We start from the raw sequence: 27,944 nt of genomic DNA on the forward strand, positions 1-27,944 counted from the left end.
TACTAGTGTCACCTTAGAGACTCACCAATTTATTTGAGCATAAGCTTTCATGAGCTACAGCTCAGTTCATCGGATGAAGTGAGCTGTAGCTCACGAAAGCTCATGCTCAAATAAATCGGTGAGTCTCTAAGGTGCCACAAGTCCTCCTTTTCTTTTTGCGAATACAGACTAGCACGGCTGCTGCTCTGAAACCTAGATTCACAATGCAGTCTTTAGAAATCAGCCAGTGTTTTTCATGTGGCAAGGGTCACTTGGCCCTGATTAAAACCGTTATATTTAGTATGTTGGTGCTGTAGTAGAAATAAGGTCTGATCCGGCCAAGAAGGATCTGAATGGTAGGAAGTGCCACCTCTTGCCTTTGTCACCCTACTGAGGAATACGGTGAGCATGCAAGTTTTGATTGAAAACCGGATACAACATCTGTGCTGAACTTCTCTGATTAGGTAGCCAAGGGGCATCCTTGATAGCTGCCCCCCAACATGTGTGCATAAAGATCCATGAATTTATGGCTAGTTAGCTCTGTGTATTTGATACGTTCGCCAGCAGAGGCAGTCAGTGGGCCTGCATTTAGTAACAAAGGAGCTGCGTCTTGTATATGTGCCCATAGAGAACATGGGCATGGTCTAGGCATGTTTTGGTACTGTTCTTGGTGGAGGGTGTGTCTCTGCTGAGCAGGGCTGGCATGTTTGACAGCAGGAGGAGAATGTGCTATTGCTGAGCGTGTCCACTGATTAAGTAGCAGAAGAGCTGACACCTGCCCGGCGTGTCTTTTGAGATCAGCAGCACAGGAGGTGTGGATCTGCTGAGTGTGGCTGATGCATGTAGCAGTAGTGGAACGGGGTATGCGTATGTCAGAAGAAGGGGTGCTGGTGTGATTGAAGTAACTGGTACATTTGGCAGCGGAAGTGTCACGTGCCTAACCATGCTAGATATACTTTGTACTCCCAGCAGAAGAGGAAGAGAGCCTGTGTATGTTTCACTGAAAAGGTTCACTGACCTGGTATACCTGGCATCAGAGGACTCGCACACCTCCTGGCATGGCCCCCAAAATGGTGGAATAAAACACCTCTCTCTGTCCCTTCATCTCGACCATGACAGCTTTATATTTACCTGTTATCACTCAAGAAGGAGATCTTGAAGTCAATGCGGATACTTCTCTGAAAACATCCACTCAGTGTGCTGGAGCAGCAGTCAAAAAAGCAAACAGAATGCTGGGAATCACTAAGAAAAGGATAGATAATAGGACAGAAAATATCATGTTGCCGCTATATAAATCCATGGTACGTCCGCATCTTGAATACTGCGTGCAGATGTGGTCACCCCATCTCAAAAAAGATATATTGGAATTGGAAAAGGTTCAGAAAAGGACAACAAAAATGATTAGGGCTATGAACGGCTTCCATAGGAGGAGAGATTAATAAGACTGGGACTTTTCATCTTGGAAAAGAGATGGCAAAGTGGAGATATGATTGAGGTTTTATAAAATCATGACTGGTGTAGAGAAAGTAGATAAGGAAATGTTATTTATTCCTTCTCATAACACAAGAACTAGGGGTCACCAAATGAAATTAATAGGCAGCAGGTTTAAAACAAATAAAAGGAAGTATTTCTTCACACAATGCACAGTCAACCTGTGGAACTCCTTGCCATAGGATGTTGTGAAGGCCAAGACCATAACAGGATTCAAAAAAGAAGTAGATAAATTCATGGAGGATAGGTCCATCAATGGGTATTCGCCAGGATGGGCAAGAATGGTGTCCCCAGCCTCCGTTTGCCAGAAGCTGGGAATCAGCGACAGGGGATGGATCTCTTGATGATTACCTGTTCTGTTCATTCCCTCTGGGGCACCTGGCACTGGCCACTGTCGAAGGACAGGATACTGGGGTGGATGAACCTCTGGTCTGACTCAATAGGGCCACTCTTATGTTCTTACTTGCATTTCTGGGATTGTGGGCCTTTAAACCTGCTGGTGGCGAGTAAATGGAGTAAATGCCAGTGTAACTCTACTGACATCGATCAGGACATGGAGCATCTTTATATTTCAATATAGTACAGCGCCAAGCACACTACTGATGACAAACCAACAAACAACAACCCTGGCTGAAATCCTCCGCTCTGCATTGGAAAGTTTAGGAATAAGAGTTTATTTGATTTAGAAAATGAGAGCATTCATAATGAAAGCTGAAATGGCATCCTTAACTTGCCCTGTTGTGCCTAGGTATTACAGGGATGACTGGTGTGTTGTACCTTCGGGTACTGAAGTAGGTATGTACAAACCAGGAGAGTGAGAGACACAGTGCCCAGGCCTTGTGCCCCAAATATTACATTCTAATCACAAAATTTGAACTTGTACACACAAGCAGTTAATTGCATGTGCAAACAGGTGTGCTTGTATAATCCACTGTTCAGTATGTGTCACACTCACGAAAGCTTATGCTCTAATAAATTGGTTAGTCTCTAAGGTGCCACAAGTACTCCTTTTCTTTTTGCGAATACAGACTAACACGGCTGTTACTCTGTAACTTCCCACTCTGTGTCTGATTTGCACAGATGAGTCTGTTTCAGCTGCCAGCTATGGGAGTTAGTCCTTTAGTTCAAGCTATAGATATTCATGAAGTCCTAGGTACAAACTTAGGTCACTAGCAAGGTGGATGTTACACTTATCCATAAAAAGAACCTTGTGGCACCTTAGAGACTAACAAATTTATTTGAGCATAAGCTTTCGTGGGCTACAGCCCACTTCATCGGATGCATAGAATGGTAGAATGGAACATATAGTAAGAAGATATATACATACAGTGAAGGTGGAAGTTGCCATACAATCTGTAAGAGGCTAATTAATTAAGCTGAGCTATTATCAGCAGGAGAAAAAAAACTTTTGTAGTGATAATCAAGATGGCCCATGTAGACAGTTGACAAGGTGTGAGGATACTTAACATGGGGAAATAGATTCAATATGTGTAATGACCCAGCCACTCTCAGTCTCTATTCAAACCCAAGTTAATGGTATCTAGTTTGCATATTAATTCAAGCTCAGCGGTTTCTCATTGGAGTCTCTTTTTGAAGCTTTTCTGTTGCAAAATTGCCACCCTTAAGTCTTTTACTGAGTGGCCAGAGAAGTTGAAGTGTTCTCCGACCGGTTTTTGAATGTTATGATTCCTGATGTCTGATTTGTGTCCTTTTATTCTTTTGCGTAGAGACTGTCCGGTTTGGCCAATGTACATGGCAGAGGGGCATTGCTGGCACATGATGATATATATCACATTGGTAGATGTGCAGGTGAACAAGCCCCTGATGGCGTGGCTAATGTGATTAGGTCCTATGATGGTGTCACTTGAATAAATATATGGACAGAGTTGGCATCGGGCTTTGTTGCAAGGATAGGTTCCTGGGTTAGTGGTTTTGTTGTGCGGTGTGTGGTTGCTGTGAGTATTTGCTTCAGGTTGGGGGACTGTCTGTAAGTGAGGACTGGCCTGTCTCCCAAGATCTGTGAGAATGAGGGATCATTTTTCAGGATATGTTGTAGATCTTTGATGATGTGCTGGAAATGTTTTAGTTGGGGGCTGAAGGTGACAGCTAGTGGCATTCTGTTGTTTTCTTTGTTGGGCCTGTCCTGTAGTAAGTGACTTCTTGCTACTCTTCTGGCTCTGTCAATCTGTTTCTTCACTTCTGCAGGTGGGTATTGTAGTTGTAAGAATGCTTGATAGAGATCTTGTAGGTGTTTGTCTCTGTCTGAGGGGTTGGAGCAAATGCGGTTGTATCTTAGAGCTTGGTTGTAGACAATGGATCGTGTGGTGTGTCCTGGATGGAAGCTGGAGGCATGTAGGTATGTATAGTGGTCAGTAGGTTTCCAGTATAGGGTGGTGTTTATGTGACCATCACTTATTAGCTCCATAGTGTCCAGAAAGTGGATCTCTTGTGTGGACTGGTCCAGGCTGAGGTTGATGGTGGGATGGAAATTGTTGAAATCATGGTGGAATTCCTCAAGGGCTTCTTTTCCATGGGTCCAGATGATGAAGATGTCATCAATGTAGCGGAAGTAGAGTAAGGGTGTTAGGGGACAAGAGCTGAGGAAGCGTTGTTCTAAGTCAGCCATAAAAATGTTGGCATACTGTGGGGCCAAGCGGGTACCCATAGCAGTGCCGCTGACTTGAAGGTATATATTGTCCGCAAATGTGAAACAGTTGTGGGTGAGGACAAAGTCACAAAGGTCAGCCACCAGGTTTGCCGTGACATTATCGGGGATACTGTTCCTGCTAGGTTGTAGTCCATTTTTGTGTGGAATGTTGGTGTAGAGGGCTTCTACATCCATAGTGGCCAGGATGGTGTTTTCTGGAAGATCACTGATGGATTGTAGTTTCCTCAGGAAGTCAGTGGTGTCTCGAAGGTAGCTGGGAGTGCTGGTAGCGTAGGGCCTGAGGAGGGAGTCTACATAGCCAGACAATCCTGCTGTCAGGGTGCCAATGCCTGAGATGATGGGGCGTCCAGGATTTCCAGGTTTCTGAATCTTGGGTAGCAAATAGAATACCCCTGGTCCATGTGTATGTACTTGGTTGCATGCAGAATTACCTGCTTTGCACACACACATACACAGTATGCAAATGCAATCACCTGTTAGCACATGCCCATGCCAATTTTGTGGTCACTACCTAAACGAAATCTTGTATGTTGTGGGAATGCATATTGTACCTTGATTAATATCCTAAGGCATAATAACCATGAGCACTACTTTTGTGCTGTCTGTGATTTGCCCCATCGGTTGTCTGAAAAGCTCCCACCCAAACTGGACATAATCTGCCCCACTCTGAGCTGACAGCAAAGTCTGCCACACAAATCTTCAAGCCCCCACCAGCCCAGGGAGAATCAACGCAAGTGAATAGGAAGATGGGGCAATGACTGTAGAGCATTATCTGGGGTGATTTAAGCAAGACGGGGTTTCAGTGGCTCTAGATCAAAGTCTAGGGAAGTCATGTCTGAGACAGTAGATACTGTACCCTGTGAGGTCTGCAGCCAGGTCTGCATTCCTGGGGGTCAGCCGTCCACATCACAAGGCAGACTGCTCCTTGGATTGCTTTACTTCAAAAGGCTTTGAGGAGTTAAGCACCCTGCATTGCAAAGTGCTGAGCATTTCCTGAGAGGTGCGGAGCCACCCTTAATTCAAACTAAGGGCAATGGGCCCTGAGGGTACTCAGCCCCTTGCAGGATGCAGCCCTCAATGGACTTCAACAGCATTCCCATCCGTGGGCAGAGTAGAGAAACTGCACCCAGGTCTCCTGCGTGATAGTGCAGAGAAGCAGGCACGCGATGGGTCTGCACAAGGTCTGTGCATCAGCTAACTCCCATGTCATTTATGTTAACATTCATAAACCAGTCGGAGAACACTTCAATCTCTCTGGTCACGTGATTACAGACATGAAAGTTGCGATATTACAACAGAAAAACTTCAAAACCAGACTCCAGCGAGAGACTGCTGAATTGGAATTAATTTGCAAATTGGATACAATTAACTTAGGCTTGAATAGAGACTGGGAGTGGCTAAGTCATTATGCAAGGTAACCTATTTCCCCTTGTTTTTTCCTACCCCCCCCTCCTCAGACGTTCTTGTTAAACCCTGGATTTGTGCTGGAAATGGCCCACCTTGATTATCATACACATTGTAAGGAGAGTGATCACTTTAGATAAGCTATTACCAGCAGGAGAGTGGCGGGGGGGGGGAGAGAAAACCTTTTGTAGTGATAAACACCCATTTTTTCATGGTTTGTGTGTATAAAAACATCTTCTGTATTTTCCACAGTATGCCTCCGGTGAAGTGAGCTGTAGCTCACGAAAGCTTATGCTCAAATAAATTGCTTAGTCTCAGAGGTATCTAGGGAACTCCACCGCCTACTGCAAAAAGTTAGCCTCCAAGTGAGCTTAGGCACCTACAGGGTTAGCCAGCAGCTGAGCAGGGCTTTTGTGGATTGCAGTGGTACCTAAAGATGAGACTTAAGTCTGGGGTTTAGGCACCTCAGGACCTTTGTGGGGGTATTAATAGTTCCTTTCTCCTACACTTTGTGTGTCTTTGAGGTAGTAACTGTCTCTCACTATGTGTTTGTAAGGTGCCTTGTGTAATGGAACTCCAGTCTCACTTGGGCCCTCTAACTGCTACCATAACACAAATAACAGTAACAATAATTAATAAAAATCCCTTTTAATATATAGATGGCCTTGGTGGAATGAGTCAGTGGACGGGTGGCTTCCTTGTAACCTCCTCACTACTTTTGGGCACTAAAGCGTGGGAGGAAACACATGAACATTTGGAGACACGTGTTCATCAGTGTTTGAAATGCTACCAATCAGCATTCCTCACTTACAGTGAATGGCTGGGGGAAGCTGACCTCCTTAGAACCTGATTCACGGCAGAAATCAGCAAAGTTCTGAGGATGTTGCAGCTGGTGGTTTTCATGACCGGGGCAAGGTGAGATAGGGATGCGTTGTTTTTTATTTCATAAATAAACTTGTTAGAGCAGGGCAACTAGAAATCAAGACTCCTGGGTTCCATTCCTAGCTCTGTTACTGACTTATCTAAGGTTGTTGGATTTAGTTTGCCTGTGCTGTGTGGTGTTCGTGGCCTGTGACATGCAGGAGTTCAGACTAGATGATCTGGTGGTCCCTTCTGGCCTCAAACGCTATGACTGTAAGGTCACCCAGCATTTAATCTTGCTGGGTATGTCCACCTGGGGCTAAAAGATCTGCAGCATGACCATAGCTGGCCTGGGTCAACTGAGTGGATGTTCGGACTCGGGCTGAACCAGAGCTCTGGGACCCTCCACCCTTCCAGGGTCCCAGAGCTTGGGCATCAACCCGAGCCTGAATGTCTACAAGCAATTTTCAGCCCCAGACCCCAAGCACTGTGAGCCCGAGTCATCTGACCCGGACCAGCTGCAGGTGTTTTATCCCTGTGTAAACATACCCTCTAGGTCCTAGGTTTACCACCTGTATAATAATAATCATGTGTCTTTTGATTAGTTAATATTTTTAATCTTCTTCTGGGTCTCAGATAAAAGCTGGTACACTGTGGTTAAGTGTTAGTGGTTTCCGCATGTACTCTCAATCCCTTTGTCCGGTCAGGGCAGTTTCATTCTATGATTCTAGTTTTTTTTTAAACCCTCTTTCCTGGACTTACAGTGCCTTCTGCATGGCTAGCTGAATAACTGAGGAGCTGTGATTGGGTTGGCTTCTTTCCCCTTAAACAATAATTAAAGGGTTTTAGATAAAATCAGTGGTTTCTGTGACCCAGAATAACAGCTGCAGATTGTAACAAACAACTTGAAGCCAGATCACATAATAATAATTTTGCATCCTTACAGCTTAGTTCTCAACACTGCAGGAATTCCAGGGCTTGTACAGATTTTTTTTTCCCCTTTACACAATCTAAGTGAACACTACCTTACATTTTCAGTCCCGATCTCTCACTGCCAGGCCCATCGCTGGTACACAGTGACATCTGCTGGCAGTGACAAACTCTCCACCACCTTTCTTTCGGTCATTTCCTTGCCAAACTCAGCTCCGAGTGTGACAACGAATAGTATCAGAAAGCTTTTGCATCTTTCCATTCCTCTTCTGGTGAGAGTTCTGTGAAAGAGATTCTTGTGACTTAGTCACTGATAACCGGGCCAGGATGCAGAACGCTCTTTAACACAGTATTACGGCTGACAGGTATGGATGAGCTGCTTGTCAAGAGGAGGTGAAAAGAGCCTTCCTAACCAGCTAATGTGCATGTAGAATATAAAATGAACCTGTTATTCTAGTAAATTACAGCCTCCAGAGGTGCTGCACAAAACAGAGCTTTGTTACCCCCAGGAGACCCCGTAGTCAGTCAAAGGCATCACCCCATCACATGCTACCTGCCATTTTCCCCCTCACTAAAAGCTTTGACACCTGTTCTTGTGGTCAAGTTTCCCCTCTCCTCCTTACCCATTCATAAGATCAGAAGAAGACCAGAGGCACTGTCATATACTCCAGTTGATTGACAAAGTTAGGTAGTCAGGTCCTTCCTTCTCCATATTTCACATCCCTTATGAAAGCTTGCTGCCGGGCTGACCTTCCCCTTTAGAGGCTGAAGATAGCGACTCTGACAGCTAGGGCAGATAGGCAGCTGGGTCATGGAGCCAAGAGACCATGGCCAGAGGAACGGACGTTTGTTCACACTGTTCTTTTCTCGCCCACTTTGAAGTTTCTCGCACACTTTAATTACCAGTGCTCTGCCCCAGCCACACTAACTCGAGATGCTGTAACTTCAAATGCCAATACTGTCTGGGCTCTCTTACGTCAGCAGAAAGCTGCCACTTCACCTGTCTGATGCTTCTGGGTAACAAATCGAGACTGGGATACGAAAAGACTCTGCTAGGAAACCATTGCCTTGATCAGAAACATTTTTTATCAGTCCAGCGGAGGAGTGCATGTTATTATGGTCAACTGTTTTTACAGCTCCAGAGGGGCACATAGTAGTTTATAGACCAATGAGACCGGGCCTACCGTGAATAGCTCACAATCTTATGGCAAGATTCTACCCTGGGCAGCCTTAAGGGCACCAGGTCTCGGGGCTGTATTGTGGCAATTCACTGGGACTCTGTGTGGGCACAGGGCTTCACCCCACATGGACGAAAGTGCAGAATCAGGGCCTAAATTCAGAGAGACCTATTAAGTGTGTCCTCTTCCTATGCTGTATGACATACTCCTTTTGGACCTGGTGCAACATACGACAAAAACCTTGGGGTAAAAAAGAGCCAGAAACAGTGTCTCTGGGGAAGCTGGGCTGGGTGAGTTAATAGGTTTCTCTGACAGGGCAAAACATCCACCTGATACCTGACAAATCATCTGGGAGCTGCAGAGGTACAATCGCCACGTGCTATTTATAGGCTGGAGGGTACAAATTAATCAATGTCATGCTAAAGGCGACCGTGTTCTTGTTCTGCTTCAGTGCACACTCACCATCCAGTGCCTGGCAAGCTGTTTGTCTGATGGAAGCTTTGATCCTGAGTGAAGACAGATGAAAGCGGAGAGGATTGTTTTCCCCTAGAGACAAACACGTAGCACAACTGCTCACTATTTGTCGCATTTCAAAATTTAAGACAAATATCTAATTTTAGTGAAAGGCGGGAGAGGATTAGGGCACAACAGTCACAAAAACATGTTCCCGGTTGTGTGTTTACTTTGTTTTTTTGGTCCTTTTACAAACTCTAATATACAATGTTGTTAACTGGAGTTTGCATCTGCAAGGACAAAGGAGTGGGACAATGCTTCAGCTCGATGAGACTTTATAGGTATGACAAGTTACCCAGGAAAAGGACAGACTCCGCCAGTATCTGTCAGAGGCAGGGGTGACCCATCCAGGATAGGGTCACACTGTCTTTGGAGTTTGGACCCTTGTGTCCATTTGTCCATTATTTCTGAACCGAGGCGGGTTGGTACATAGTACAAGGCCATCTCTACCCTCTCTTATAGCTTTTTCAGCACCGAGGTCCTTGGCAGGAGCCTGTCTGGACCTTACATTCACGTTGATTTAAATAGGATTTGATCAGAGACAAACACACACCGTTATCACTATTTACAAGGCACTGTAGGTACACTTGGGGTTTAAGAAAACACAGGCACAATTAGCCATAGTCTTTGCTGGCCTCCCCCCACTGACTTCATTTGGTCCGATGTGCCCTGAGAGCTGCAGGGAAAGCTGCATCAAAGGAACTTTTGGCACTGCTTCTCTACAAACAAACCCCTTCATGTCCGGCTCACTCTGTGCCAGTAGGTCTCCAAGGCCACGGCACCCGTGGGGGCATTTTTGTGCCCCTGCAAGACACCCTGCCACCGAAATGCCGCCGCCGAGTACGGCCGCCGGAGAACCACCTGCCAAAATGCCACTGAGAAGTGCCCGCCACAGTCTTCTGGGAATAGCAATATGCTATTCCCACAGAAAGGTTGGGGACCACTGCTCTGTGTGGTGGAATGCAGATTTGTCTCCACTCTTCTATTGTGGTGTTGTGTTGTGTTCAGAATCATAAAAAAACAGCAGGCCTGTAAATACTTCCAAAGGGGCCCGCACAAACAGCAGTTCTCTCACAGAGCTCTGGCTGGCACTTGTAGAAATGTAGTAATTTTCCTCAACAAAACTTGGAAACGCGGAGTGCTTTGTAAGTCAATCAGTTCTAGCTGATCTTTGGCCTCGGTTTCTGTACGTTCAGCCAAAAATAGGTCTGCAAACAGTATGAATGTGCTGGGTTTTTTTCTTTAACTTTTGAAACTCTTAGAAACTGTGATCAGTCAATCAAACAAATCTTGGAGCTGTTGAATGGAGTCGTTTCAGATACTGTAATGAGCTCAGTCAATGCACACGGAAATACTTAGACCCCAATTTTCTCTCCCACTGTACTGTCTGCTGTGCAAAGGGGTAGAAACTGGTCTCTTCTTCCCAGCAGGGGATATCCTAGATGTGGAAGAGTCACTATCGGGCCTAGAGCTGACAGAGGTGATTTCTATGACACTACCATCATCCTCTTTCAGAATCCCCACTGTAAGGGCTTGTGAGGAGGAATGGTCAAGGCGGGGAAAGGATGGACAGTACGCTGGGGACCGTTACTGGCTTGGAAAACTTTAAAGCAGCTCCTAGGCTTCTCTAAACTCTGCTGGGGCCAGGTCCAGTGCAGAGTTGGCTAGAGAACTGGGAAGCTGTCACCAGCTACCTCATTCGCCTACCCCTACCCGCTGTACAAAGTATTGGAAAGGCCATGGGCCAAAATCATTGGCTGTTTTGCCCCACTCTGGTGATGCAGAGATGGATCTGGCCTGTGGATCTGGCCTTCCATCATACTCATAAGGAAGTGCACCAGGGACCTGCTGGAAAATGGTGCAGCACCTCCTCTCCCGAGGTACTCCAGAAGCCCTTGTGTTTCCCTGAGGCTCGGTGCCTCATGAAGCTCCAGCTGGGGGCAGCGTGTTTGCACAGTGGGGCTGGACCTTCTGGGACAATTGAGCTCTGTGTATTTTCCCTGTGCAATGAATGAAACCATTACGGTATCTGGTTACAATATGGTCAGGGTTCTTAGCCAGCCTGTCATCAATTCCCTGTACATTAACAGCCTGATTTATCAGTGAGGCTGAGAGCACCTGTAGCTCCCCCTGAACCCTGAAAATCAGACCCTACGTCTTCTGTATTTATTAAATCAGAATGAAGTGCAGTGCCTGAAGTGGGCTCTTTTTTTGGTTTGGTTTGGTTGTTTTGTTTTGTTTTTTGGACTAATGATCTAAAACAAACTCTTAGTTGAGATGAATTGCTGATCTCTTGTAGAAGCATAAGGTAATGCAACCTTTGATGTGAAATCTGCCAAGATATTAATAGAGTTTTAACCTCATTAAGGTAATACAATTCTGCACCTGTGCTTTCAAGAATGCAGCCATCTGTGTTACCTCTGGTCAGCAGCTTTCGAAAGTGGAGCTGGGTGAAATATCCACCGCAAAAAATCTCAAGCATCTAAATTTACCTGGTTTCAACTTCACAGAACATCCACAAAGTTTAATGAAATTTCTAAAAATGTCGATGAAATGTTGCACGGAAATATTTCCGCAGGTTGGCTGTTTTGTGACAAATTTTTAAAGCCTCATTCACTCCAAAATTCACAGGTTGTTAACTCTGAAAAACAAAAAGCTAGAGGAGGAGGAGGGGAAGTGCTGGTGTCCTTCCAAAGCTATATGGTCCAATGCAGTGGCTCTCAACCTTTTCAGACAGCTGTACCCCTTTCAGGAGTCTGATTTGTCTTGTGTACCCGCAAGTTTCACTTCACTTAAAAACTACTTGCTTACAAAATCAAACATAAAAATACAAAAGTGTCACAGCACACTATTACTGAAAAATTGCTGACTTTCTCATTTTTACCATATAATTATATAATAAATCAATTGGAATATAAATATTGTACTTACATTTCAGTGTCTAGTCTATAGAGCAGTATAAACAAGTCACTGTCTGTATGAAATTTTAGTTTGTACTGACTTTGCTAGTGCGTTTTATGTAGCCTGTTGTAAAACTAGGCAAATATCTAGATGAGTTGACGTAGCCCCCGGAAGACCTCTGTGTACCCTCAGGCGTATGTGTATCTCTGGTTGAGAACCACTAGTCTAATGGATTAAACTCATGCTAGGGAACCAGGAGAGAGGAAGAGGTGGCCTTGGCACTAATTAGACTGAGACTCAGGAGACCCGGATTGAATTTCCGTCTTTGCAACAAGTTTCCTCTGGGCCTTGAAAATACTAATAAAAACATGCACAATTTATGAAAAAAATATCGACGTGAATATAGTTCTGGGGAATGTCCTGCAGCCCGCTCTCAGCCGGAAAACGGTTTATAATATGAACCACAGCAGTGCAGAATTCCCCACAATTCTCATCGAACGAGCCTCAGTCCTGAGCTGGAGAGACCATCTGTAGGGGGGAGACAATAATTCATTTTCCTTTCTTGTTCAGCTCATGGCCTGTAACTGAGAGTGCCAATTAGCAGTGGTGGTTTTGTCATGCAGACTCTTCTCAATTAGACTGTGACCATTATCTTACTGCAAAGAGGACATTGGAGATAGTACAGATGGACATTACTTTCAGTTACCGGGCTGCACTAGAGATTGGTGGCATGCATGGTGAATGATCCCTTGCCAATTACAGAATCTTACGAGTGAGACAGGGAAAAGACCTGTTAGCTTGCCCAGTCCATGACAGTGCCAAATCAGGATTGTTCCAAGCCTGTAACTCACCTAGTCTCATTTGAGTGACTTTTGAAGGGCTCCCAATGTCAGTGCAGGAGTCACCTCTACTGATGTTGGAGTGACTCGGTCAGAAATTTGATTTCATTTTTATTAAAATAAGAGGCACCTCCACATAAAAAAGGAGACTGTGTGAAAGAGACAACAAAAAGAATATAGAATATGCACTTTCTAACATTTCCCTCATGCCTCCCTCTATAAAGTGAATAAGTGAAGGAAAAGTCAAGTGAATTACTGTTTGAATTGGAAGGCAGCAGGGCTAATTACAGTCTAAATGCATGTTTAGGGCTGATTTTTGCCATTACTTTCCTGTTTAGATAGTTCCCATCTTCATTATCATAGGCCACAAACCAGAGTTTCAAATAAAATATGTGATTATAGGCCACGGCTGTTTTCAAGCTGAAGACATGTTTGTAAACTTGGCAGCTACTTGAGGAGTTGCAAGTGAATGGGATAAAGGCAGATAAACATGACTTGTTAGCTTTAAAAAGCCACTGAGGGATTATTCTTCTATTTCAGTATTCATTGCATCGGCAGTCCAGGATTTGAGACTCACAAATAATTCTAATTAATCCCTTGACTCTTCCCTATACCTGCGAGCCACTTCCCTGCTGTTATTAAATCAGTTTGTTTTAACATACAGATACATTCTGATATAAACTTTATAATGAAACCCCCTTTGCACTAGATGATCCCACTACAAAGCCCCATATAACAAGCTGCATTCAAGTTACGTCTGTAGCACTGTCTTACTCCAGGATGTCAATATACTTCACGTGAAATATTGGAATGATCAGTGTAGACAGCACCTCCACCAATATAGAGTGCTGTATTTTAATCTTAGCGTTAAGTTGTTGTTTTGTATGTTTAATTGCATCTGACTGGGGGGGATGAGGGGATCTTAGTAGGAAGTTTGACTCATGCCTGTGTGTGGTGGAGTTGTTACTTGCAATAAACCCTTTGAATTCTGTAAGTGACTGTTACGATACACATAACTTAATCCTAAACAAGAAATGTGTTGTACTTCGAAAGTGTGTTCCTAAGGGGCAGGGTTACCAATTTAACTCCCTTGCCTCCTTTTTGATTGACAGATAAGTCAACCAACTGTCTCTTTTCATTAAGGATTAAATTCATTTCTCTGCTGTGGGCTAGTACATGCGGTATGCCCAGGGGTGAAAGTAAGTTAGAGGACTTACCGGTACGCCGGAGTCCTGAGCAGGGGGCGTGGCCTCAACCGGAAAAGGCGTGGCCTCAACGGGAAAAGGCAGGGCCTTAAATCCCTGGGCCCTTTCAATCTTGGGAGCCCCAGGCCCTTTATGTAAGGGGACTGTTGCCCCCTTACTAACATTCAGTGGGGGTGTTTTGGTTGGCTAGCTCCCAGTACTAAAAGGGGAAGGGTCTATCGGAAACCAGGACCCTGAGACTGCCAGTCCCCAGGAACAATGGGGAGAGGCCAATGCTCCCGGTCAGCCTGAATGACAGGGCAAGCAGGCTAATCAGGGAGTCAGGAGGCCAGGGAGATCATGTCTTCCGTGTGAACTGGATTTGCCTGGGTCAGACGGAGTGGGGCCGAGCTAAGGAGAAAGCGGGGTCCCAAGCTAAGCAGAAATGCCATTGGCCTTCTTGGCAACAAGGGCATGCTGTTGACTCATATGCAGCTTCTCGTCCACTGTAACCCCTAGGTCCTTTTCTGCCGAACTGCTGCCGAGCCATTCGGTCCCTAGTCTGTAGCGGTGCATGGGATTCTTCCATCCTAAGTGCAGGACTCTACACTTGTCCTTCTTGAACCCCATCAGATTTCTTTTGGCCCAATCCTCTCATTTGTCTAGGGCCCTCTGTATCCTATCCCTACCCTCCAGCGTATCTGCCTCTCCTCCCAGTTTAGTGTTATCTGCAAACTTGCTGAGGGTGCAATCCACACCATCCTCCAGATCATTTATGAAGATATTGAACAAAACCGGCCCCAGGACCGACCCTTGGGGCACTCCACTTGATACCGGCTGCCAACTAGACATGGAGCCATTGATCACTACCCGTTGAGCCCGACAATCTAGCCAGCTTTCTATCCACCTTATAGTCCATTCATCCAGCCCATACTTCTTTAACGTGCTGACAAGAATACTGTGGGAGACTGTGTCAAAAGCTTTGCTAAAGTCAAGGAACAACACATCCACTGCTTTCCCCTCATCCACAGAGCCAGTTATCTCACCATAGAAGGCATTAGATTAGTCAGGCATGACTTGCCCTTGGTGAATCCATGCTGACTGCTCCTGATCACTTTCCTCTCCTCTCAGTGCTTCAGAATTGATTCCTTGAGGACCTGCTCCATGATTTTTCCAGGGACTGAGGGGAAGCTGACGGGCCTGTAGTTCTCAGGATTGTCCTTCTTCCCTTTTTTAAAGATGTGCACTGCATTAGCCTTTTTCCAGTCGTCCGGGACTTTTCCCGATCGCCATGAGTTTTCAAAGATAATGGCCAATGGCTCTGCAATCACATCCGCCAACTCCTTTAGCACTCTCGATGCAGCGCATCCGGCCCCATGGACTTGTGCTCGTCCAGGTTTTCTAAATAGTCCCGAACCACTTCTTTCTCCATAGAGGGCTGGTCACCTCCTCCCCATGCTGTGCTGCCCAGTGCAGTAGTCTGGGAGCTGACCTTGTTCGTGAAGACAGAGGCAAAAAAAGCATTGAGTACATTAGTTTTTTCCACATCCTCTGTCACTCGGTTGCCTCCCTCATTCAGTAAGGGGCCCACACTTTCCTTGACTTTCTTCTAGTTGCTAACATACCTGAAGAAACCCTTCTTGTTACTCTTAACATCTCTTGCTAGCTGCAACTCCAGGTGTGATTTGGCCTTCCTGATTTCACTCCTGCATGCCCGAGCAGTATTTTTATACTCTTCCCTGGTCATTTGTCCAATCTTCCACTTCTTGTAAGCTTCTTTTTTGTTTTTAAGATCAGCAAGGATTTCACTGTTAAGCCAAGCTGGTCGCCTGTCATATTTACTATTCTTTCTACACATCGGGATGGTTTGTCCTTGTAATCTCAGTAAGGATTCTTTAAAATACAGCGAGCAATCCACCCTTGTACTTTTGTTAGGGCACCAGCAGCTGCTGATCCAGCCCTTGATTTGGCCAGGTGATTTCCACTGCTCTGAGGGATGGAAAGCAACTAGCCTGGGTTAACAATGAAAGTGGAAATCTACAAGGCTCCAGGCTGTGACCTTGTAATACCAGGCAGGGCTGAGTGGGGCTTCCCCGTTGAAGGCACACTGTTAGACCTGCCTCTGGAGAGGGTGTATTCCTTCACTTCGCTCAGGATAGGAAGGTGAAAGGGGCTGGTAAATGATTGTTCAATCTGGAAGGGCACTCAAATCACACATGCAATCTGCTCTTCCTTAACCTTTAGGCAGACATCCAGGGGGTCACAGGGATCCAAGGTGAAAAAGCTGTGTGCTCCAAGCTGCTCTGCTTGGTACACCGGGGCCACCTTCTATCTTGTTATTCCGATGCTTTCAGTGACATGGCTCAAGCTTTCATCCACTTAGGAGCCAATGTACTGGGTGCTTCCGGGAGGAGGAGGAGCTGGGTGCAAAAATCCTGCATACAGATTGGCTACCACCTGCCAGACTGACACAAAGAGGAAAGAGGACACCTCCATTCATCCATGCTAGTGTTGTCCCGTCATGGAAAACAAATAGTGAGGAAAGAGGATTTTGGTTCCTGATTCCTCTACTCTAAAAAGAAAAGGGAAGGAAAGTGGTGGCTGGGAGGGCGGAGTTTTGCTGATAAGGAACTGCTTTCTTACATATGTTGCAAGCAGTTCCTTCCCAGGTATATTCACCTTTCTGAGCAAATGATTGCCTTGAAAATCAAATTTGCTATTTGCTGGTTTTCTGTCTCATTAGGGGACAATTCAAATAGAGCATATTTGACTTAGGGGGAGGGATAGCTTAGTGGTTTGAGCATTGGCCTGCTAAACCCAGGGTTGTGAGTTCAATCCTTGAGGGGACCTGTCATAAATATAAAGGGAAGGGTAAACCCCTTTGAAATCCCTCCTGGCCAGGGGAAAGCTCCTCTCACCTGTAAAAGGTTAAGAAGCTAAAGGTAACCTCGCTGGCACCTGACCAAAATGACCAATGAGGAGACAAGATACTTTCAAAAGCTGGGAGGAGGGAGAGAAACAAAGGGTCTGGGTCTGTCTGTAGTCGTCTTGGCCAGGGACAGAACAGGAATGGAGTCTTAGAACTTTTAGTAAGTAATCTAGCTAGGTATGCGTTAGATTATGATTTCTTTAAATGGCTGAGAAAAGAATTGTGCTGAATAGAATAACTATTTCTGTCTGTGTATCTTTTTTGTAACTTAAGGTTTTGCCTAGAGGGGTTCTCTATGTTTTTGAATCTAATTACCCTGTAAGATATCTACCATCCTGATTTTACAGGGGGGATTTCTTTATTTCTATTTACTTCTATTTTTTATTAAAAGTCTTCTTGTAAAACACTGAATGCTTTTTCATTGTTTTCAGATCCAAGGGTTTGGGTCTGTGGTCACCTATGCAAATTGGTGAGGCTTTTTACCAAACCTTGTCCAGGAAGTGGGGTACAAGGTTTTGGGAAGTATTTTGGGGGGAAGGACGCGTCCAAACAGCTCTTCCCCAGTAACCAGTATTAGTTTGGTGGTGGTAGCGGCCAGTCCAAGGATAACGGGGGTAATATTTTGTACCTTGGGGAAGTTTTGACCTAAGCTGGTAAAGATAAGCTTAGGAGGTTTTTCATGCAGGTCCCCACATCTGTACCCTAGAGTTCAGAGTGGGGGAGGAACCGTGACAGATTGAGGGATCTGGGGCAAAAATTGGGGATTGGTCCTGCTTTGAGCAGGGGGTTGGACTAGATGATCTCCTGAGGTCCCTTCCAACCCAGATATTCTATGATTCTATGACCTGTTCTCCCCCCCACACCCCCGCATTAAAAATTCCAAATTAAGTGCTCTCTGTGAAGGTTCAGTTCGCACAAAATCTGATAATGAAAGTAATGACTTTAATTTATGTATATGCAATAGATACTTTGCAAAGCCAGCTATTATTAACCCTGAGAAGTGACATATATGCCTTTAAATAAATCAGGGCCAAATTCTGTCTCTCTGTCTCACAGGGATTAGTGCCTTTCTCCACAAATATATGTTTTGAAGTCAATGGTTCCACTCATGGAGTAAATGATTACAAATGTGAGTAAGGATGACAGAATCTAGCTCTTGATTTATTGGGATTGTGTGGTGTTTGTATCAGTATATCTCTATGTGTGTACATATGTGCAAAGGCAACCTTCTCAGGTAATATACGCAGAGGCAACCTTAATTCTGGCATCTTGGGACTTTGCAACCTTAATGTTCTTTTAATGTGTTTTCTTTCTATGCGATTTCCTAGGTTTTTAAACAAGCAAACTGAAAAACAAACACACAAAAACCAAAAAAACCCCAGAAAGTCCATCACATGCAACCACATTGTCTCCCACATGGTTTATCAGCCAGGTCAAACTTTTTAGATCCACAGCACAGACTTCAGACATTTGAGCTTCCAGAGTAACTGTTAGCAGCAGAAAGTTGTCATCTCCTATGTGGGCAAGCCAGTAGAAGGATATGAGGTCCACATTTTACCCGTTGGATTCCTAGCACTGGCTGACAGCAAAGGAGTGTTGAGACTCAGCTCTGGTCTGCATGAGAAAATATCGCAGAATAGCAATTGCAGAATAACAGCTCTTGAATTAGCTCCCCACTGTCGACACTCCTATTCTGTACTGAGTGCCTCGTCCTGTTTCGTTTCATTTACTTTGGCAGTGGACTCCATCTGGGCAATTAGTGCAGAATAGCTATTGTGCTTTAAATTATCACCCTAGCCTATCCCACAATAACAGCCCATGTAGACAAGCCCTCAAGAATCTTATGTTGTGTTCCAGGTTCTGTGTGTAACCCACTCACCTTCTGGGTGTGGTGTTCTGTCCCATCTAGTGGCACCGAGACCACTTAGAGAGAGAGAAAGAAATTAATGAGTCTGCTCTACAGCCTTGGCTAGCAGCCAGTTGGCTTTTAGCTCATGCGGTAGAGGCTCATGCATTAAGCTCCAGAGATCCCCAGTTTGATCCCGACGGCCTGGGTCTGTCGGTGTTACAGATGCTCTCATTGTTACAGATCTTTCTGTCCCTAACCACTCCAATCTGTCCTTGCCCCAGTCCAGATTCCTCCCTCCACCCGCCTCTCTCAGGTCTTTGTCCCAGTCTCCCCACTTGCCGCCCTCTATAGGCCCAGCTCTTCACTGATCTGCAACCCAGTCAGACTGTTTCACCTACATGCAAGGGGAGCGTTGAGCGCACAGGAGATACAGTCCCACAGCTCTCAGTTCTGGTACCCAGGACCATGGTGGCCTTGGAGCAGTAATTTCGGGGAAAGTCTTGCTCAGCCCATGCAAACCTGGGTTGAAACACGCTGTATTCAAATGAAATCTTTGGAGAAATTAGCAGCCAAACTCTAATGTGTACTGAGCATGTGCAAACTGAGATGTTTGGGGGCGTATGAGTTGGCCAAAGGGGAGGGATTTTTACAGGAGGATCAAAAGGTGACATCCATCCCCGTGAAATCTCAAATCCCTGCTCCAGTGCATGGAAGCACTAGAACATCTCAGCAAAGCCGGGGTGAGAATGTTTTTAACATGGGTTGTCACGGCTCCTCCCCCACGCTAGGGAACAGATGTGGGGACCTGCATGAACAACCTCCTAAGCTTATCTTTACCAGCTTAGGTCAAAACTTCCCCAAGGTACAAAATATTCCACCCGTTGTCCTTGGACGGGCCGCTACCACCACCAAACTAATACTGGTTACTGGGGAAGAGCTGTTTGGACGCGTCTTTCCCCCCAAAATACTTCCCAAAACCTTGCACCCCACTTCCTGGACAAGGTTTGGTAAAAAGCCTCACCAATTTGCATAGGTGACCACAGACCCAAACCCTTGGATCTGAGAAAAATGAAAAAAACATTCCGTTTTCTTACAAGAAGACTTTTAATAGAAATAGAAGTAAATAGAAGTAAAGAAATCCCCCCTGTAAAATCAGGATGGTAGATATCTTACAGGGTAATTAGATTCAAAACATAGAGAATCCCTCTAGGCAAAACCTTAAGTTACAAAAAAGATACACAGACAGAAATAGTTATTCTATTCAGCACAATTCTTTTCTCAGCCATTTAAAGAAATCATAATCTAACGCATACCTAGCTAGATTACTTACTAAAAGTTCTAAGACTCCATTCCTGGTCTATCCCCGGCAAAGACAGCATATAGACAGACACACAGACCCTTTGTTTCTCTCCCTCCTCCCAGCTTTTGAAAGTATCTTGTCTCCTCATTGGTCATTTTGGTCAGGTGCCAGCGAGGTTACCTTTAGCTTCTTAACCCTTTACAGGTGAGAGGAGCTTTCCCCTGGCCAGGAGAGATTTCAAAGGGGTTTACTCTTCCCTTTATATTTATGACATGGGTCAAACGACATATTTGTCCGTAATTGCATTCTTGGAAACAACTGAACCTTTTTGGCTGAAAATTTCCAAAAAAATTCTGCCTGAAGCAGACACCTGGGATCATAGAATCATAGAATATCAGAGTTGGAAGGGACCTCAGGAGGTCATCTAGTCTAACCCCCTGCTCAAAGCAGGACCAGTCCCTAATTTTTGCCCCAGATCCCTAAATGGCCCCCTCAAGGATTGAACTCACAACCTTGGGTTTAGCAGGCCAATGCTTAAACCACTAAGCTATCCCTCCTCCAAAGGATGGAACAGTTTGGCCTGAATGGTTAAAATTTGTCAAGTTACAAACAACTGAAACAGGGTCGTATAATGGGAAGCTTTGGGCAACTTTAACTAACAGACAGTGCTACCAACGCAACCTATAATACACACACACACACGGTCAAACAGCATTGCACTTCATATTGAGTTAGCTTTTTTGTACTGATATTTTAGGGTGAAGAAGGGCCTCAGGGTTTATCTGGATTGAGAGGAGAAAAGGGAAATCTTTTTAAAATAGATGTTGCACCATTATGATTAGACTATCCAGACGTTTTGAGTCCATACAATGAACATGGAAATCTTATGAGAAGAGGTCCTGTTGCCAATGTTTGGTACTGTGCGTTGGCTGGAGATAGCGCGGAGAGGAGCCTTACTCCCATTATTTGTATCTAGGACAGTTGAGCCTGAGTTTGAATCTAGAAATGGGCAAATGTTCAGGGGTTTCCTATTTTGCTTTAACTGGTTCATTTATGCTGAATGAAGAGACTTATGAAGTGCCTGTCACAGCTGTGTGTGATAAAGGCATATAATTTATAAACCAAGAGGGCTCGGATGGGGAAAAAGTCCTCAGGATTTCAGCAAAGATCCCAAAGAAGCTTTGCTGGGAGCAGTGGAGAGTTTGTTAGCCATTCCCCACCAAAGTAAACCTGAACCTGTGCCCTCAGATGCTGCTCTGAAGTTGATTCATTTTTGGGTTCATGACTGTCCACAACAGTGGTGTCCAGAACGGAAAAATCATTTAACCACTTATGTTCCCCAAACACTTAGGGAGCCCTCATTTTGCCTGCAATCTGTACAATTGTACTATTAGATGCGACATGGGGCATGTCTCTGCTACACATATTGTAAGGAATCTCAGTCATCTCTACACAAAGCCTCAGAGCAAATCCTAGTGATTGTCTGTGTTGCTATATATCCGTTACTTGGGTCTTCCTTCTCATCTCCCCTTTGTGGTATATGTTGCATCCTCATCGGCTTGTAAAGCTCGTCACATACATTGTAAGCTGTGACCTGCCTTCAGAGTTTCCTCTGACACACCAATCACGCATGGGCCCTGCTAATACTGGTGTGACATGTAGTGTGTTTTATCTGTGGAATTAACCCCAGTTTGACGGTGTTCTGGACCTGGAATTTCATGACTATGGAGCACTGGGATCCTACACGGTGCCAATCCTATGAATTGCTAGTTTGGAAAGACCGAATCCTTCCTGCTTTAATTGGCTTGCCTTTTCCAGCTGCTGCTGTTGATGACTTAAATTACTTGCTTTAAAAAAAACATCGGTAGTGGGTCCAAAGTCAGGATTAACATGACCTCTCTTCTGTCTAAAACAAACAACCTTAGGAACAAGATGTGTTCTTGCTGCTGACAGTGGCAACTCCTTATAAGCATGATTATTCCAAGAATTAAACTTCTTGCCAAAGGTAGCATTTGCAATAGGCAAAATATTCAAGTGCCTACATGATTTAGGAGCATACATACCATTTTCAGAAGTAATTTAGGCATTTAAGAGCCTACTACCCTTGAAAAATAGCAGCTTCCATGACCAGCTTACAGTCCCTACCAAGTAATGCACAGCAGGTTAGTTCAGTCTAATAATAGACTAGACTAACTGTTTCCAGTGCCTATTCCTCTTCTTTTCTTCCTCCCTTCCTCCCGGCCTCTAACCCGGCGGTGTGTGTAGCTAGTCAAGCTGGGCCAATACTTCAACATCCCTCATCCCCTACCCTTTGTCTGTTTGTGTCGTTATACTGTACATAGAATCATAGAATCACAGAATCTCAGGGTTGGAAGGGACCTAAGGAGGTCATCTAGTCCAACCCCCTGCTCAAAACAGGACCAATCCCCAACTAAATCATCCCAGCCAGGGCTTTGTCAAGCCTGATCTTAAAAACTTCTGAGGAAGGAGATTCCACCACCGCCCTAGGTAATGCATTCCAATGTTTCACCACCCTCCTAGTGAAAAAGTTTTTACATCGTGCAGGGCAAGGATTTGCTCTTCTGTGTTTGCACAGCACCTGGCACAATGGGGCCCTCAGCCTTATATTTGCTATCACTAATAATAATAACAGTGAGAATTACCCACTCCTCAGGTGCATAGGATTTTTCACTTCCATTTTTTTCAAATCTCAATTTCTCGTGGGTATTTCATGAGAGTTGCCTTGTCTAACTTTTCAAGAACCAGGGTTCTTTGTTTATTCTAGGCTCAGTTTATTATTAATTTTTACTACAGCAATCCCCGGCGGGTTTCTGGGTGCTGCACAAATTGGTAGTAACGGGTGGTCCCTGCCTCAAAGCTATTACCTATGGCCACGACACAACAGAGGGTACAAAATACAATGGAATGGGGATAAAGGGAAGACAAAGAGTGACAGTAATAAGTTGGCAAGGTTACATGTGTTATTACTTCATTGTTTTTATATTGTTTTCTTTTTAAATAAGTTAAATGAGCAAGGGTATTGGTGAGTGGCTTGCAGCTCACTTGCTGACCAGGGAGTGTTAATGTTGGCGGTGGATCCTCTTGAGACTGTAAATAGTAGGTGCTCACGGTGAAGTGATTTTCCTTCTCAGTTATTCTTCCCTTGCTGTATTACTCGTGTCTTTGTGCTTTCAGCCGATGTTAATATTATGCTGATGCTGGTTCTGTTGTGTTGCAGGGATCCCCAGGCTCACCTGGCCCTCCTGGGAGGGATGGAGCAAAAGGAGAAACTGTAAGCTTTTTTGTTCCTTCCTTGTAATCCTTTCCTTTCAGTGTGAGCCAGGCAGTGGAAATCAATCTCTATTGAGTGGGACATGCCTCAGGGATTTGTGTGGCCATTTTAGGAGGAACAGAAACAAACGATGGAAGGTTAATGACCTCAGCGTTGTCTCTTACACGTTCGCAAAGACCGTGGACTTTATTGGGATGAAGCATATTGAGTGACTCCAGGGGCAGAGCTGTTACAATTCATTAAGCTGTGAGAGGGGGACACCAGGCAGGTTATGGTTTGGGACTTGCTGCTGCTGGGTTGGTTAAGAAGTGCAGGCACAAAACCCAGCCATTTGTTTCACGCTAGGCAAAGGGCTACCAGCCTGTGGAGATGGTGGGAATGGAGGATGACTGGAGAAGGGTAACAGGGAAGCCAATGTTGCATCCCAGTCACAAAAGCAGAGGATTGAACATCTCTTGGTGATGCATATTCTGTTAAAAGCACAGGGATTGGGGAGAGCTGCAGGCTTTGCAGGAGGAAACTCAAGCATGCTAGACAAAATGCCCTTAGTCTGAATGTTGCAGAAGGGGACAAATGTCCAAGCATTTCCCAGCATCCTTTATGGGTGTACTTTTTTTTACCATCCATTTCATCGGATGAAGTGAGCTGTAGCTCACGAAAGCTCATGCTCAAATAAATTGGTTAGTCTCTAAGGTGCCACAAGTACTCCCTTTCTTTTTACTCCTAAAATTGCAGGTCGTTAGATCGTCCCCAAGTACCTTGCTGAATCAATGCAACTGTATCACATCATACATGAAACTGTTTCAGAGTGGTAGCCATGTTAGTCTGTATCAGCAAAAACAACGAGGAGTCCTTGTGGCACCTTAGAGACTAACGCATTTATTTGGGTATAAGCTTTCGTGGGCTAAAACCCATTTCATCAGATGCATGAAAAAGACAGTAAGCAGTATATATATACACCACGTGAAAAGATGGGAGTTGCCTTACCAAGTTGCCTTACCAAATGATTGCATTGCCCTCGTTAACACCACAAAAGTAATTTTCCCTCTCTTAATATTCACCCCTTCTTGTCAACTGTTGAGAATAGGCCACTTCCACCTTAATTGAATTGGCCTCTTTAGCACTGACCCCTCCACTTGATAAGGCAACTCCCATCTTTTCATGTGCTGTATCTATATACTGCTTACTGTATTTTTCACTCCATACATCTGATGAAGTGGGGTTTAGCCCACGAAACCTTATGCCCAAATAAATTTGTTAGTTTCTAAGGTGCCACAAGGACTCCTCGTTGATTTGAGGATGATATATGGCAACATGGTGTCCTAACATCATAACCTTTTACTGCCCTGATATGATGGGTTAATTGCACTGCCCCAACTGTTAAAGGTCACATTTGTGGTGTAGCTTTTAGAGGCCTGACCAATTGTAAATCCTAGGTGGCATGAGCCCTGGAAATGACATTTTGTTGCTTAGGAAACTGCCTGCAAAGAGCTGATGAATGTCCAGATATTTCAATGTATATTTACTTTGGTCTGGTCCTGTTATGGTTGCTCTTGAGAAAAAGCACACTGTGGACTTCAGGAGCTCCCCATTTTGCCAGAAGCTGGGAATGGGCAACAGGGGATGGATCACTTGATGATTATCTGTTCTGTTCATTCCCTCTGGGGCACCTAGCATTAGCCACTGTCAGAAGACAGGATGCTGGGCTAGATGGACCTTTGGTCTGACCCAGTATGGATGTTCGGATGTTCTTATGTTCACATGACATGTGGAATGCAAGCACTGAAGGCAATGTGGAGCTTTCATCGGTAACACCCATGCATCCTTCAGCGGTGGCTCTTTTTTGTACCTTCCCTAAACATTTCAAAATTGAATACAGGCATTTGAAACCACACAACTAACCATGTGCTCTTTGTTACAGGGAGAATCAGGGCATCCAGGAGCATTTGGACTGCCTGGTCCAGCAGGCCCTAAGGTGAGATTTTTGTTTGTTCTGAGTCAACACTTGTTTTTCCTGTCTTGACGTTGTGTGTACATCTGGATTCTCGGAGTTGATTTGTGATTGTGGTTCTTTACACGCTCACTAGTGAGGGAACAAGCTCCCAGCGTTAGGATAATACACACTACCTACAAAATATTGTTAAAACATTAGTAAATCCACCCAGGCTCCCAGGGAGGGAGGTGAGTATTATCATCCCCATGTAACAGGTGGAGAGAGAGCTATTCAGAAAGCATAAGGCCTGAATTGTCCAATATCCACTAATTTTGAGTGCCTCAGTTTGTGCCAATTTGCAGTGACGTGGCAATGTACAACTTACAACAGCATTGACATCGCCTCTGGATTTGGTTCAAAGAATGTCTTCAGGAGTCTGGATTCAGTAACACCCAGCTGAACCCTACATTGGGAACAGCCTGGATCTGACGGGCCGTGTTTATGGCCTCTTTCTGTCCTCATTTACACAGATCCAGCTCCTACTGACTTACTCCCTTTAACTGGGGGCAGAACTGGGTCCGTCATTTGCATCAAGTGGAAGAAGTTGCAGCTGTATCTTTATAACGCAGAGACGCAGCCCGCTGACAATACAGGTGTCATTGTGCAACACACCATCTTGATCTAAATGTCATTGCTTGCTGAAGCAGGTATCCTTTGTGGGTCACATTTCCATATGAAAGTTGGGGGGGGCATGAGGCTAAACTATAGAAAACTGTGAACTGCACATAAATGGTGTAATATGCACAGCAGGTTATTATCTGCCTCAGAAAGGGGCCGGATTGAATTCACAGAGCCCAGTTCTGCTCCCACTGAGGTCAAGAGGAGTTTTGGCTCTAACTTCAGTAGGGGCAGGATCAGGCCCTGTGTCTACAGGTCCTGTCTGGCACAGAATAAGAGGATCCATGAAGCAAACAAGCAGCGTTTGTTTGCACAGGGCCCACTAGACTTGTTAGCCAGGGAGACTTGGGCAGGCCCTTTCCCTAATTGCCTGTCACTTCCGTGGGTGAACGTTTATAAACTGCCACGGTTCCCACAGGGTCTGCTCACTAGCACGCTTGTATTAATCACTTGGTTGAAATGCTTGGCAGCAAACCAGTGAATGCAGGAGCGGCACAGTGGTTACATGCAGCAGCACAGAGGGGCTCATTGTGGAAGTTGCATGACGGAGCGTTCTGCAGAAGATGAATGGCAGCTGTGAATGTAGAGCTTGGCTCGGAGAACAGGGGGAAGCATTTTAATACAGTAGTTTGTAACCTAGGCCCTCTGTTTCCTAGTGACTCTGGGTACACTCATCCTTCAGGGGGAATCAGCGGCAGGTGACATGAATTGAATTTGTCACCCATACATGCTGGCCGGCTGCATGGCTCCAATCTATGGCCTAATAAATAAATCCACGTTTTCTGTGCATCCTGAATTGTTATCAATAATGGTACAAAAGCCAGATAAACCGGTGGCTTCTGTGTAATATCTGTGCCATTTCCTCTTCCTGGTGCTAAGCTCATCGTCCTCATTTGGAGTCTGCTCTGCCTAACCAAGCTGTGCATATTCCTTTTCCTAAGGACTCGGTCCTGCAGGGTGCTTAGCGTTTCTGTGAGTTGCTGAGCACCCTCAGCAAACCTTGAGATCACTCAGCAGGTCACAGGATCAAGCCCTTCTAGAAAAAAAGATGCACAGCTTCATGAAGTGGTGACAGAGAGGAGATATGAAAACTGCAGGTATTTGATAGGCATACACATTATGATTTATTCGTATTACCATAGCACGTAGGAGCAGGAGAGGAATTATTTAGGGGAGTACCAGGAGCACACCTAGGACACTGTATACAAATACTAAACAACAGTTAAAAGTTACATGGCTAGAAGTGGTAGGATGCAGTTGGGAAAGGGAACATTTTGGTTGGATAACTTCACAAATTTCCTGGGTATGGTGTATGAGTCTGAACCATCTCTTAAGAGAGGTAATAGGAACATCATTGTCTGAGTTATTTAACAGTAGACTAGACAAGGCCCTAGAAACTATATTCTTGGGAACAATCCGGCAGTGGCAAAGGGATACAGTAGCGGAGGGATGAGTCCCAGTTGGATGGATAATGTTATACCAGGTGAAAAGCTGTATCCAGAAATTCACCCAAAAGAAAACATTCAAAGCTGGTCTGCATGGGGTGGAGGAAAGCACTGTCACCATATAGGATCAGGGCGGGGGCCAGGCAAGTGTCACAGAAGCGGGACTCAGAACTGCTCCCACTCCAAATGGTGGTGGTCCCTGGGCCGGCCAGTGTAGGTCCAATGCCTCAAGAGGCAGCCGAGAAGAAACGTAACTGAAGAGCAGCCATGGAGTGACTCTGGAGCTGTGCAGGAAACAGTACCTAATAGAGGATGGTTTCAATTCATTCCTGGTTATGGCCCTGGAGTTTCCCTGCTGCCCAATCCTTCTGCCAGCACACTGTTATGCTGCAACTAATGGGACTACTTTGTATGAGCCTGGCAAACCTTCGCTCGCTCTTTGCCTGCTTTTCCCCCGAAGTACACTAGTCTCTAGTGTCATTAGATTATGCCAACCTGGGTGACATCCACAAGTGCAGTGAACTGGGACTTGGAAGATTTTGCATCTGTTCTTGGCTCTACACCAGCCTT

The 27,944-nt window shown here is 45.1% G+C and overlaps 1 protein-coding gene across 1 annotated transcript in view; it reads left to right on the top strand.

The window, feature by feature from the left end:
• The window catches only part of LOC140907965 (collagen alpha-1(XXII) chain-like), a 248,566-nt gene that overhangs the window by 142,653 nt on the left and 77,969 nt on the right, over positions 1–27,944 (top strand). Inside the window, exons 13-14 of the mRNA XM_073335053.1 lie at positions 23,265–23,318; positions 25,240–25,293. Of these exons, the coding sequence (XP_073191154.1) occupies positions 23,265–23,318; positions 25,240–25,293 (108 nt within the window). The remainder of the gene's footprint in view (positions 1–23,264; positions 23,319–25,239; positions 25,294–27,944) is intronic.

The sequence above is a fragment of the Lepidochelys kempii genome, chromosome 2 (genome assembly GCF_965140285.1).
Source record: "Lepidochelys kempii isolate rLepKem1 chromosome 2, rLepKem1.hap1, whole genome shotgun sequence".
NCBI classification, from domain to species: domain Eukaryota; kingdom Metazoa; phylum Chordata; order Testudines; family Cheloniidae; genus Lepidochelys; species Lepidochelys kempii.